Consider the following 14,901-nt stretch of genomic DNA (forward strand, 5'->3'; position numbering starts at 1 on the left):
GAAGTCAATAGAGCTGGGTAATTGATTTAGTTGGGAGCCCAACTTGTGGGTGGTGTGAGGGGTGTTTTGGTCGGCCTTAATTGGTAGGGGAGGGGTGATAGTGGTGCCGGTAGGTAGTGGTCTTTTTTAGTGAGAGAGATGGTGCTTTCTGGGAAGGGAGGGAGATTGAGTGGGATGGAGTAGGATAATGGTAGTGTAATAGTTAATGGAAAAAATGTAAATTAACATTTTCTGCTAAGAGCGTCATTTGCATTTGTGATTCATATACAACCAGGGGGTTAATTGTCGAGTTTTATGCATTATGGAGGTTTAGTGCAAAAGTGTCATAATAGAGAGTCATGCTATGTTGTGTATATATATTTAAAATTTTGAATACAATATTCATACGTATGACATATAAATATAATATATATATAAAGTCTTATATTTTGCGTGTGCCCCTCACGTTTCGTGCCTGCATTTTTGAAAATTGATATGTTAGTGTTGTGTCTGTGTCAAGTCGAGTGTGGATTGTCACCAACGCCAAGTGAGACATTGTGTCCGTCTAGGTTGGAATAAAGATTATGGTTGGCTCAAAATTAGATAGGTTAACATTATGGCAGTTTATTCTATTGTGGTATCTTGCAAACATTTCCATCATTATCTTATTTTAAAATAATAAATTTGTAATCGTTGCATCCAGGTGAATCCACATTCGCATCAGCTGAAACTGTGTGATTTTGGAAGTGCAAAAGTTTTGGTAAGTATTTCATACCACATTTGTTATTGATGGTTGTATCTTGTTTCTTCGCTTGAATTAATTGTTTCATCATTGTGTCAGGTGAAAGGAGAACCCAATGTTTCCTACATCTGTTCAAGATATTACCGTGCTCCAGAACTCATATTTGGAGCCACTGAATATACTACTGCAATAGATATATGGTCTACAGGTTGTGTGATGGCTGAATTACTTCTTGGACAGGTAGTTTAATTGTCTTATATGCTTTTGTTTGTGTATAATTATTTTGTGAAATTTTTAGTTTCCATAAATGATTTGAAGTTATAATCTGAGACTCTTACTGACTTATCATACAGCCTTTGTTTCCTGGAGAGAGTGGAGTTGATCAATTGGTTGAGATTATCAAGGTATGTTATATCTCATAAGTTTGTGAATTGACTGACCCGAAAGATTTATCATTAGTTGATGCATTGACTTGGAAATTGAGACAGCTATCAATCATTAGTACAAGCAAAATGATTGCCAGGTGGAGTTTAAAAAAATTTGAAACCAAAAGCAATTACAATATGAGGCTTGAGTGCTTCTAATACGCAAATACCTCTCCAACTATCACTTGTGTCACATTCAAGTTATATATTTTTAGCTCAATTATTTATAATTAAATATTTAGGATTTATTTTTTAATTAGCGTCACTTTTAAGAAACTGTCATTATTTTAGATATTTATTTTTATTTTCTATTAGAGCATTTTAAAGAATTTATATGTTATTTTTATTGTTTATTTTGAAAATGTCATAATCTTATGTTCGTGGGCAAGTGATGAAGTACAAATAGGCCTTCAATAAACGAGTTCAACTGAGTTGAGTAGTAGATAACTAAGCTTAATTTAAACTTTAACAATGTTTAAAATGTGTTCAAGCTTAACTTGTTTAGTTTTCAAGCCGATCTCAAACAATGTTTAGTCGAGTCAATAATAAGTCGAAGTCAAGTAGCTTAATTATTATAGTTCTTTTAAATTTTTATTTTTTTTCAAGATGAGTACTGGTGGGTTGTTTAAACCTGACTTGAAAACCTAATAAGTTTTAAAATATGTTTAAATTTGACTTTTTTTAAAATTTTCTTTTAAAATTTTATTTTATATAAGAGTCAATCTCGAAGGCTTGAGTTCCAGTACATAAGAATGAACTAAACCATTTACATTCTTTAGGATTTCTTTTTGGGAACATGAGATGATTAATCGTAAAATGAAAACCAGAAAGAAAAAAATGAAGAAAGATTGACATTCATTCTAAATTATGAAAGTAATTGGGCCACTAATTTTTTATTTTATTTATTTTTTGGTTGAGTTTAATGAATTAACTTTGCATTTGAATATAAATTTGAGTAATTAGTATTTCAGTTTAATGTTAAATCAATCATCACTTTCGCAAATTTAGTTGGAGTTGGAGTTGAACTACTACTCGAACAAACTTTTACACATTGAAGAACAATTTTTAACAATTTTTTGATTGTTGGAGTTGAACTTACATATATCATAGGAATGATTTTATTATATTTCTTGATCAAAGAAATGGGTTTGTTTGCAGTGTTTAATAATATGGAACAAGAAAAAGTCTTAGATGTACTTTTGGTGAGGTACATATTTAAAAGCAAATGGGACAGTTCTGGAATCTAGAAAAATCAAGAAAGGGGCAGTTTCAAATTTATATATTTTGATAAATAAAAGGGGCAGTTTCAAAATTAAAGTCAAAAAGGGCTAAAAGCTTTGATTTATAAGGATGAAAGTGTCTTTTCTACATAACATTCATTAAATAGGTGTGGCACCATAAAACTCTAGTGTGGTATTGGCAGCTTCCAAAACAAATTGAAAAATAACTTTAGCATCATACAGAACAGAAAAATCTTAAGCTTGCCAACAACAACAAATAACTCTCATCATCCCTCAGTTTCTGAAAACAGCAATTTATCTGAATTATCCCCTACAGAAGTTAAAGATAATGATTCTGTGGCTTTTACATTGTTGTACAGGTTTTGGGAACACCTACCAGGGAGGAGATAAAATGCATGAATCCAAACTATACTGAATTTAAGTTTCCTCAGATAAAGGCTCATCCATGGCACAAGGCATGTCCTATTATATTTTTTGCTTTTGTTTTGTTTGTTTTATTTTGTGGCTTCTCAGTAAAATAATACCTTTCATGACAACCATATGTATGTGGCGCTAAGGTTTAGCACTTGTGACTTGATTGTTTAGTACTTGCATTGTTGTGGTCCAGGTGATGGCGTTGTGTTGTGCCTGTTTTAGACTTGTAGTTTGACCCAACTGAATGATTGGCAAAGTGAGCCATAATGAAGCCTTAGAAAGGCTTTGGAATATAATACATGCTTAGTTTGAGTATGGTAATGTGAAGTCTTTTCGTGTCGTTGGACCATGAGGATTTATTGTTTTCTCGTATTTTCTCACTTTGATCTGGCTGAGGTTATTGGTTGGAAGTTGAAACCGGAAGATTTTCTGGGTAAAAGTTTGCTGGTTGGTGGAGAGGCGGAAACACCATATAAGGTGCCTTGCCGCATGGTGAACTCAAACTATGTCGTATTTTGTTTTCTCTTTTGTGCAGTTGCCCTAAGCTTGTACAAAGATAAAGAACTTCTTGGTTTAAATTAATGGCTTTACAAGTACAAGAGAAAAGGCTAAAAAGAAAATGGCTTTCTGCGCTTAGGAAAGGCTTGATAGGCTAGATTAGGTATTGGATATGTCCTTGGACCTAAACTGAATTTCATCCTAGTTTAATTTCCTAGTAGAGCTGAAACAAATTCGCCTGCAAATCCCATGTAGTCACAATTGAAAGCACTTTGTTGAGATACCTGAGGGTATGGTGCTTAGGATATCCTATGTGGATGTGTGGTGCCGATGACCTGCGCTCCTGGTATGTCCCTGAGGCAAAGTATATGACCACATGTGACTATTGCATGTAATCTGTGGACCAATGCAAGATTATTGAAGTGAGGTGGTACCTTAGTAGCAAGAAACTCCTACTAGGGTGATATTTCTTACTCAAAAACTCGATTTCGCGCTCCTAAGTAAAACCTTGTGTAAAAACTTGCTCCTGTCGAAGAAAAAACTCGCTTCCAACTGAGATACATAAATCTCAAATAAAACAGAAGGAAAAAACAAAAAAACTCAAAATGCATTATACCATAAAGATTCAAGACTCACACTTCACATACACCTTACCAAGCGATGTCGGACAAGTCATGGACTTTGCAACCTTCAGCTCTTCTCATCCATTTTGGCCTCAAGCCTCTTGGTTCTTGGATTCAGATCAGCCCCATCCACCCCCTTAGGCCCCGTTTGTTTGGGGTTATGGGGAGGGGATTGGGTTTGATAGTGGGGAGGGGATTGGGTTTGATAGTGAGGAGGGGATTGAGAATGGGGTGTTTGTTTTGAGAGATAGGGAGGAGGGGACTAGTAATCCCTTGGTATTAGTAAGGAGGAGGAAGGGGGATTGGTAAGGAGGAGGTAGAGATGGTATTAGAAAAATAGTGAGGGGATTAGAAATTTTTTTATTTTTTTTATTTTTTATATATTGGGAATTTTTTTTAAAATATAATGTTTATTTTTTTATATTTTTTATTTGTTTTATTATTTTATATAAAAATAATTTAACAACTCCTCACTATTAATCCTCTCACTAACAATCCCCTCCATTTTATCTCCCAAAACAAACGGGGCCTTAAAGCGCTACACGTCCCCATATGCGACCTGCTCAAGCACATCAAGATTCTCAAGCTCATCCCCTGTGGGAGCCACCAAAGCATGTCACCATCCGGAACCCGTCCTAATGCATCCCTATGTGGGACCCACACAAACATGTCTCCATAGCTGGCCATGCATGTATCCTTGTGGGACCTGCCCCTCATTTTATGTTGGTGCTAGCTCTAATACCATTTGTAACCTCAGATGGTATTGTACAATGTTGTTTTCTTAGCTAGTCCTGCACTACTTTAAAATGCGTAGTGCAATGAAAATTTGATTTTTTGCTTCATGTGGCACATGTTTATGGACTTCCAACCATTTATCAAAAAATAAAAAAATGTTTATGGACTTGCAACCTTCGCCTCATTTCTAAAAGAAGGAAAACCTTGCTTCATGTGCAAGGTGTGATAGAATTAGTTGATCACCTTCTCATTCGTTATGGAGGAGTTGGTTGTTGTTATGGATGTTGTTTGACATATTGTGGTGTGTTTCCTAGACCAATAGTGAAGTTACTTCATGTTTAGTGAGGGGCCGAGATAGGTAGGGAGGCTAAAAGCCTAAGTTTGGGTGCCTTTGTGCTTGATGTGGTTATGAAGCATGGATACAGATATGAAATACAGATACGATATGGATACTGCAATATGGTAAAATCTATAAAAAGAAAAAAAGAAAAAAAGGTGATGGTTACAGCCAGGATACGTTGAAAAAAATTATAATTTTTATTATTATATTATACACGAGCTCAAAAAACAGTGATAAATCATTTTTTTGGAATTAGATATTAGTTGAAGAGCCAATAGTATGTTTACTCTTTTATTTTGAAAAGGTTAATTTGGTAAAATCTAAAAATGTAGGGTACTGTAATTTCACTATTTTCTACTTTGGTAAGAAATAAGAAAATATTGGAAAACTATTATGGTATTTATTCTAACAATTTATACACTAGTACTATGCAAAAATAATTAAATCTCAATTTGATAATAGTTTGTATACATGACCTAGAGTGTCCGAAAAATGTTCGGTACTTCTTAAAATTAACATGAAGTATTGGATACATTTAGAAAGTATAGGATGCCTATCCGTGAGTATCCGAGGAACATTAGTATATGATATGAGTGTGCTTTATAGCATTTGTCAATGATGGTTTATTGGAGAGGTTTTCAGGATTACTTTGTACTTGATCTTATGGTGGTTCCCTCTGGGTGATCTTTTACAATTCGTAGATTATATGCAGGTTTGAATTGTATAGCAAATAGCTTTCCTTTGTAAATGTTTGGAGTTAGTTTACAAGATCCTTCGGAGTAGAGTAATAAAGCTGAAAATGAAGAGAGAAAGTAAGGGAGGAGGATTCTGAATCAATTTAACTATAAATTTAACAAGGCGTGATTTGTGTTATGTTTACTCCATGTTAATCTAATTACCAATGTTAGCTTGGGTATCCTTTGACCCCCAATATGGATTTTCAGGGTTTAAGTCCCATTTGGGATGTGGACATGTTTGTCTTACTTGAAAGGATTTTGTAGAAATTTAATGTATAAAGAAAAAATAGAGAATTGTATTATTGATTTATGTATATTTGTTTGTTGTGTCAATTACAATTACAAGGATTCCTATTATATAGGAGTGTGTTTGGGAGTAGGTGGAGAGTAGGTGAAGTGTGGTAGGTGGTAGTGGTAGGTGGAGAGTAGGTGAAGTGTGGTAGGTGATAGTAAATTCTAACAGCCCCCCGCAAACTCAAGGAGGATAGAAACTAACCAACTTGAGTTTGAAGAGAGGAACAAAACAAGAAAATACATAAAAATAAAAGAGGATAGGTGACACTGTATGGTCGTGTCAGACCATTGGTGAAGACACTGGATGGTGGTGTCATAACGTTGTAGAGGACACGGTATGGGGGTGTCATAACGTTGTAGAGGACACTGTATGGGGGTGTCATAACGTTGTAGAGGACACTGTATGGTGGTGTCATACCGATGTAGAAGACAGTTTATGGGGTCATGTCGGACCGTTGTAGCAGACAATGTTGTGACAGTTGTTGTGACAGTTCACGGAGTCTTGCTGGACCCTTGTAGAAACTAACCGGAATCAATGTCGGGACAGTTTACAGAGTCTTGTCGGACCCTTGTAGAAACTAACCGGAATCTATGTCGGGACAGTTTACAGAGTCTTGTCGGACCCTTAAAAAGTCGCACCCTCAAAAGGTGTGCCCAATTTTTCAAAAGGCGTGCCATCAAAAGGCGTGCCCAATCCATAAAAAGGCGTGCCATCAAAAGGCGTGCCCAAGTCATAAAAAGGTGTGCCTGACATGATGGCGAGGCACGTGGGCGCCTTGGCTTGCGCGCCCGTTGGTCGGCTGTCGGCAAGTGGCGCGCGATGCGCGGATCGGCCCTGGCTATTTAAACCAAGGTTGAGGCAGAGGCTGAGGCAGACAAAAAACTTCTGAAAATCCTCTGAAAAAAACTCTTCCTTTGCTGAGAGAGAAACTCTGTAATACTCTGTAACCAACCCATCTCTGAAACACTCAGCAACATGGCCTCTTCTTCCCGTCCAGCTACCCAGAACATGGCCTCCTCTTCCCGTGGGCTGCTCACGCTCTTTCCAGAACTGAACGAGTCCACAAGAGAAATAACTGGTGCGGGGGCCAGTGAACCTCAACCAAGCGCCCCGGAGTTTGCTCCGTTGAACTTTCCGATGCGGTCTGTGGAGCAAAGAATGGCAGTGCAAACGGATGTGGAGGCTAATCAGTATACTTTGAAGGCATGTGTGGAGTCCATGACGGCGGTCACAAACTTGTCGCACCGGCTGCAGAGCAGGACAAATGAGGTGCAACAGTTAAACTCCCAGCTGGCTCTGCTCCAACGCATGTATAAGGATGCGCGAGCAGAGATAAGTGTGCTAAAGACAGAAAACAAGGAGCTGAAGCGGAAGGCCACCGTGATGTTCCGATTTGGAGGTCCACCGTATGCTGTAGTGGAGGAGCAGGGAGGAGGCAACTTGCTTGGTGGTCTAGGAAGCACGGAGGCAACACCGTCAAGGGCCGCACAGGACGGAGGCAAGAAGAAGAGACCGGCGGCAGAGTAGATAAGAAAAAAATCCCGCCTGTGGATGTGTTGTTTGTTTTTGTTGTTTGTTTGTTTGTTTGTTTGTTTGTTTGTTTGTTTTTTTTTTTTTTTTTTTTTTTTTTTTTTTTTTGTTTTTGTAAAATTGTGATCGGGGTTGAGCCCTGAGATGAATAAAATATGGTTTGTTTTGCAAATTTGTAAATTGTTTTTTTTTTTTTTTTTTTTTTTTTTTTTTTTTTTTTTGAATGGAAAAATTATGTGTTGAAAAAATAAAAATAAAATGAAAGAAAACAAAGGAGAAAGAAAATAGATAAAAAAAAAATATTTATAGATGGATTATATGAAAAATATCAGTGTGATTGTTTCAAAATAAAGTGGGGTATTTAAAAAGGAGGAAAAGTGATTTGGAAAAAATAAATAAAAAATAAGTGATTTTAAAATCAAATGGAGGAGAGTTTGAGTAATAGAATATAATAAAAAGAGATATATATATATATATATATATAAATAAAATAAAGAAGGTGGGGAACAACATGATAAGGGTGTATTTTAAAATGATAAACAAAAGAAAGTTGAAGACAACATGATACCGGTGTGTATGAATGTGATAATGAGAGTGAAACAAACTTGGTGAGTGTGATTAAATAAATAAAAGAAGAATGGGTGTGCTTTCCTTAGTGCTCCTCTCTCTGCCTTCAAAGTCGAGATTGGTCTCTCCAAACGAAGGCTCAACATTCAAATCATTGTAGTCCTCTGAAAAGGTTCTAACCATGTGCCACAAAATTGGCCCCACCATTATTTGCCTGATAGATAGATGGCTGGAAGCCCTTGACAACACTAGCACCACATATGGCACCAAGGCACTGCATCACTATGTAGAAAACAGCCCTTGTTAGGGACAGCTTCCTTGCCAGAAACAATCCAAAGGTCACTGCTGGGTTAATATGTCCTCCTGAGATACGAGCAGTGCAGTAGACAAGGGCAAAGATCATACCACCAAAAACCCAAGCAATCCCTTGAATACCCACAGAGGCACACTTGGTAGGTGCCCTAACAACACCCATGACAGTCAAATTACTATGCATTTAGAGGCCATGAGGTGTACCAAACACCATTCAAGGAGGGGAAGAAGAGAGGGCTGAGAAGCTTGATCAGAAGCAAGTTGGCCATAGGAAGTCCATTGATACATTTGGACAGAGGACTTCACAGTATAGAGATGTCACAAGGCATAGATGGACTGGTAGATATGAAGCCAATCTATGGGACAACAGTTGTAAGAAAGTTGGAAGATGCAGGAAAGTGAAGGTATGTGTACAAAATTCCAGCGGGCAGCGAAGGCAAGGTTGCCGGCCGGCTGCCCGCCGGTGAGAAAACAAAATACGGGCCTAAATCTTATGGCTCTGATACCATGTAGAAATTTAATGTATAAAAAAAAAATAGAGAATTGTATTATTGATTTATGTATATTTGTTTGTTGTGTCAATTACAATTACAAGGATTCCTATTATATAGGAGTGTGTTTGGGAGTAGGTGGAGAGTAGGTGAAGTGTGGTAGGTGGTAGTGGTAGGTGGAGAGTAGGTGAAGTGTGGTAGGTGATAGTAAATTCTAACAGATTTATATAAAAAGAAAATATAGAGAAGCATATTACAGCATGGAATGGCTGGGGGCTGCTTAGTGTTGCACACAACACCTAGGCAAACTACTGCAACAAATGCCTTACCTGTGTTAAATTTACTTTGGGTTGGTAAGGTTGTGTTTGGCGTCTCAGTTATATCACTGATGCATTGTGCATGCAGTGAAACTATTGGATGTTAGCTTCTCTTATTCATGCTTTGTTGTTATGTTATAAAGTGCTTGGTTGATGCTTTTCAGAGTTTCACAACCTTTTGGAAACGCAGGTCACTACAGTAACCAGCCTTGGAAATACGGGGGTACCCTTTTTCAATTTTTTTAAAGGGTAAATTACATTGACCTACCCTGAGATTTAGAGAAAATACAATTAGCCCCCCACACTTTTGACAAAATCACATTGGACTCTTTTAAGGTTTTAATTCACATAACACATAGCCCCCCTTTTAATCAATAATTCGTTTGTCATATGGATGGATTTACATTGAAATGTATATTTTTCCTAATTTATCCTTTTGTGTTCACATGGGCTACTTGTATTTTCTCCAAACCTCAGGGGAGGTCAGTGTAATTTACCGTTTTTAAAACTATTTCTTATTTATTTTTGAGTGCTGGAGGTGGGTAGGGATTTATTGTTGGTTGGCCAGGTAATGACATTTTGTTGGATTGTGACCTTGGTGAAACTCAAAACCCTCTATTACAACTAAAATCTAGAGTAACCGGTGATTTGCATCCAGGAAGTAAACGATTCACAGGTTTTACGCGTTGTTTATCTATTGTGTGGAGACTGAACAAGGTCTGTTTCTAGTGTTGGGAAGCGTAAGTCCTCATGTTTTTTGTTTGGAAAAGGATTTTAATATTTATCGGAGATCTCGTATGCCAGCCAAAAAAAAAAAAAAAACAAAAAAGAAAGAAAGAAAGGAAGGCGAGGGAGAGATCTCATACTCTTTGTTTACATGTTCACTCTAACTGTTGAAGTGTATTGTCAAGTTGGAAAAGTTAATTTCTTGTGAAACAAGAGTGCTTTGGATCCATATATAGCCTGCGGATCCCGAAACAAATCCATATAAAAGATATGTTGTACTTCTTTTAACTGGAGGACTTTCAATTAAAAAATTGTTAAGCTGCTGAGCCTGAAGTGTTTGGTCACCTTAATTTTGCACATTCTTCATCAGCCTTACTCAGTCCCTTGATATGAAATGAAAATTCTCACTCTGTTCCAGTCTATGATTGTTCTCATATGTGCATGTTGTTACTTCTTTTGAGAATTGCATTTCTTCAGCATTTTGCTTCAGACAAGATATCCTCATGGATGTGAGATTCGCTTTGACTTTTTTTTCTTATATTATAGGTCTTCCAGAAACATTTGCCTCCAGAAGCTGTTGACCTGGTGTGCAGGTTTTTCCAGTACTCCCCCAATTTGCGATGCACTGCTGTAAGTTGTACCTTCACATGAATTAATTAATTAATGGTGGTGAAGTAGCTTACCGACTTTTTGTGGTTGTTCTACAGTTGGAAGCTTGCATTCACCCTTTCTTTGATGAACTGAGGGACCCCAACACTCGCCTTCCCAATGGCCGCCCTCTTCCTCCGCTCTTTAATTTCAAAGCTCAAGGTAAGTTTTCCCTTGATACGTAAATCGAAAAGCTTTTCGTATTGCTGCATGTGCTGCATCATCATTTCTCATAGTCGTCATTCTCTTTTTTGTAATAATGATGATATGTGCTACATTGGATTATTTATGACAATTTATATTGACAAGAAAACAGTAGGAGAATTAAAACAGCTTGTATTTGATGTCTCAAAATCCAAGTACACATTCAATCTTGAAACTATTTGCATTTGGTTTTTTCCCCTTCTGATGTAGCAGAAACATGTCATAAAGAAAATTAGGGTAACGACAGTCCATTGATTCTAAACTAAACACTAGAAACAAAGTTCGTCTCGAAACCTATTGATTTACAAAGAATGTTGAGATTCACAAAGAAAGATTATATCAATTCCAATATTGTTAATTCTCAAAAGTTAATGAGCTAAGACTTATTGTTATTTATAATAGGGAAACTAGCATTTCAGTGGGTCAGTCCAAAAATAATTACACTAGATATGGTAATCTTTTGGGTGCACAAGAATGACTTGCACCCCACATAGGATGTACTTGAACCCCATAACATAGGATATGATTGCACCCATGAAAATGAGATTTTTTTTCCACTGTCCAACTGATTCGAGATTTCCCCTTTATAATTGTTGTAGAACCAAAAATTAATAATATATAAAACTAAGGAGTTGTTTGAGAAGTGTTAGATTAGTATACTTTTTGACTTTTTACGAAAAAACGTGAAATATGGGTTGGGTTTGAAGTGATGTGGTAGAGAGATGATGCGACGTAAATAAGATGATTGTGACCTAAATAGAATAATGTGCTAAAATAGTACATGCCAAACAACCACTAAATCAACGTAAATAGGGATACTTAATAGTTCTAGGTTGTTTAATACTTAAAACAAAATATTCTGAACAAAATACTAATTCTAAAGCATTAAAAATAAAAATATAGAAATTTTGAAAATCTTAGATGCCAAGGTTTTGATTTGATTTGGTTCAGTTTAGGAGGAAATCAAAGACCAAACCACTACTTGCGATTCTATCAAATTTGAAACCAAATCAAATTATGAAAATCTTGGAACCAAATCAAACCAAACTAGTAAAATGTGGTTCAAGTCGGTTTGGAACCACGGTTTCTAACTATATGTCATCATTCACCACATGGTCACAACCTACTCTAACATCAAGTAATATGCCTTCATTTTTCAAGCAAGATTTGTTCATAACTAGTTCTACTAGTATACAAAAACATGCTTGCAGGTGCAGCTCCACATCTACTTTAATTGAACTAGTAAATGTGCACGTGTGATGCACGTGAGCAAACAATTATCGAACTCTTTTATATGAACAAATATGGTAATAATCTGTCAACTTTTAATGATGTCTTCAAATTCAATTGCTTGCCACATCTACTATATTAATTCACCTTACTAGAGAGAGATTATTTTAGTAACCAAAATTGAAAAAATTATTAAGTTTTATTTTGTTTTGACAATTACCATTGAATCCTATAAAGCTTGAATATGGATAACTAAATTTTATTTTCTAAAAATTCGTTCCTAAAAAATTAAATTTTCCATAATAATACTTTTCCCCCCTCCAATTTTACAGTTCTCATTAAAAGCGTATTGAGAAATATATGAATCCATCACAATATTAATTTTCATAACTGTATTGATGGAATTATACTAAAATCTTGTCTTTTGGATTCATATTTTTTTATAAAAAAAAAAAATCATAATTTCAAATAATAGAAAATGATGAATTTTATGCTATAGTTCTTTTGATCTAATTGTGATTTATGACTTTGGTTAATATAATATTTATAATTTGTATAATTAAAAAATATAATTATAATTATAAATAAATAAATTAAAATTCTTTATAAAATTATTGTTCATATTAAATCAGAAAGGTAAAATTAGATTGAAATTCATCATTATGGATAATTGAACTTTATAGTAACATTTTATAAAATACATTGTCATTAGTTTGATGCCTCAGGAATTGTGGTATAAATTTCTTGGTTTAGTTTTCAAAAATTGTTTTAGGCTTCTTACGTTTTGTAATTTTTTTTTTTTTTTGGTGTTTTGTTAATTTTTTACAACATATCTTAGTAATTTTTTATTCTACTTTTTAAATACATCTAATATAAATATAGATACACTTAAAAAAAGTAAGTATATGTGAACAAATCTAGAAAAAAAAAAAAAGTTTACTAAAGGTAAAAAAATAATAAATAATAAAAGTCATGCACATTTTTTTGGGGGACATGTTTTTTAGATGTCTTCACATATACTTTATCTTTTAGGTGCATCTAAAACAAATTAACTCAAATATAAAATTAAATATATATTTCTTTATTTTAGAAAACATCTTTCAAAACTAAACCAAACTTCCAACTTTATCTTTTACATGTTTGTGAGACTTGTCAGACCAATACATCTTAAAGTTCAACACATATTAATAATTTTTCAGTGGTTGATTTTATGGCAGCACTAACCGTTAACATCTTGCATCTTTGCTATTGAGGATAGCAAAATCTTTGTATGCTTGGAAAAGATACAACTTTTTGTATGCTGAAAAAAGATACAACTTTAAGAGTCGTGACTATTGGTGTTTGAATTTGAATCTGAATCAAATTCTAGAATCATAAAATAACTTCCTGTCTGAGAAGTCTTCTGCAGTAGGCATAATGATTCACTTTAAGTTGTAATTCATATGTAAATATGCCATTGAATGAAGATTAGTTTTGGAATAAAATGTAGAAAACACTTTTAACACTCACTCTTTTTGTAGTAAAAGATTTAGATGATTGTTGCACAAAGTTTTTAATAATAAAATTTGTTTTTTTATTGATCCTATGGTTCAAATAGTTTTTTGAAGTCATGAAACAATGTTATATATCATGTGCCTGTTCTTGTTAGTTGAAGTGAGATGAGGGAGTCGAAGGGCAGAAGGTTATGAGATACTAGGATTAACGACTTATATATATGTGGGGTAATAATCATTTACACTTAGGCCTCGTTTGGCATGCGAGTGTTTTAGCCTAACAGTTAAAAAGTTACTAAAAAAATCAAAAAGCCTATAACCTATACCAAAAAGTTAAATATTTCATTTTCTCTCTATTTTTTGCACATCTTTTCGTCAAAAATCAATAAGTAATTCCAAACATACAAATTTTTTTTACCTCATATTTTAGCCAAAAAATTACTAAAATAGTCTGTTTCCAAATGAGACATTAATGTCTGGTAAGTAACACATTATTTGTATATATATATATAACGGTCCTATTCAGTTTCAAACTTGAACAATGACTATTAAAACCATGGACTGAACATGCACTGGCAAAACCAAACAAAACCAAACTGTACAATTTGGTCGGGATCAAATTTGGTTTTTGATTTTTTTTGCTCATCCCTAGCATCATCTTACTTTTCATGTCTCTAAATGTGCTCCTTTATTCTCTGTGGCAGAGCTTTCAGGCATTCCATCTGAGACTCTCCGTCGCCTTGTACCGGAGCATGCTCGAAAGCAGAATTTGTTTATGGCTCTACATGCATAGTAGCTGTTCAGTGGTTTGCGTCTTTGAAGTTGTCTCTGTGGCAGTAGTTTGGTCTCGTATAAACGTCTGTATAATTCCTTGCCAGTGTATTTATTTATACATATATCGGCTTTCACTTTCCGAGTAAAAGGTTTGCTCCCAGGACAATTTGGGATACTGTGAGGCTTTGAGTTTGAATGCTAGTGAAAATGTTTTCTGTGATTTTGTTTTGTCGAAACATATGTACAATGTATTATCATGTGCATATTTTTATAAGTATTACCTTTTGCTGAAAGGAGAGATGCAACAACTAAGCTTAATGCTCTCATCTACAAATGAGAATGAATTGAATGTGTTTTTAATGCTTGAAGTCTTCAATTTCAACTTCTTTCTCTGAAAAAAGGTTGAAGAAATGAAGAATTCAAATTTCCACCTGTATTTCCCTCAAAAATAAAAATAAAAAAAAAGTCCACAGGTATGAATGATTATATAGAGACTTGTAGACAATACATTATTTTTCGAAGGGAATTTTTTTATTAAATTAGGAATTTTTGTTTGAATTTTAAATGTTGTTAAAATTAA

The 14,901-nt window shown here is 34.9% G+C and overlaps 1 protein-coding gene across 1 annotated transcript in view; it reads left to right on the forward strand.

Moving 5' to 3' along the window:
• LOC145790601 (shaggy-related protein kinase kappa-like) overlaps window positions 1-14,614 on the forward strand; it is a 38,895-nt gene extending 24,281 nt beyond the window's left edge. Inside the window, exons 7-13 of the mRNA XM_082868756.1 lie at window positions 683-739; window positions 821-961; window positions 1,075-1,125; window positions 2,747-2,842; window positions 10,519-10,602; window positions 10,680-10,782; window positions 14,252-14,614. Of these exons, the coding sequence (XP_082724882.1) occupies window positions 683-739; window positions 821-961; window positions 1,075-1,125; window positions 2,747-2,842; window positions 10,519-10,602; window positions 10,680-10,782; window positions 14,252-14,340 (621 nt within the window). The 3' untranslated portion in view covers window positions 14,341-14,614. The remainder of the gene's footprint in view (window positions 1-682; window positions 740-820; window positions 962-1,074; window positions 1,126-2,746; window positions 2,843-10,518; window positions 10,603-10,679; window positions 10,783-14,251) is intronic.
• Window positions 14,615-14,901: the final 287 nt, after the last annotated feature.

This window comes from Camellia sinensis, chromosome 5 (genome assembly GCF_055761805.1).
Source record: "Camellia sinensis isolate YWXY chromosome 5, ASM5576180v1, whole genome shotgun sequence".
NCBI lineage: Eukaryota > Viridiplantae > Streptophyta > Magnoliopsida > Ericales > Theaceae > Camellia > Camellia sinensis.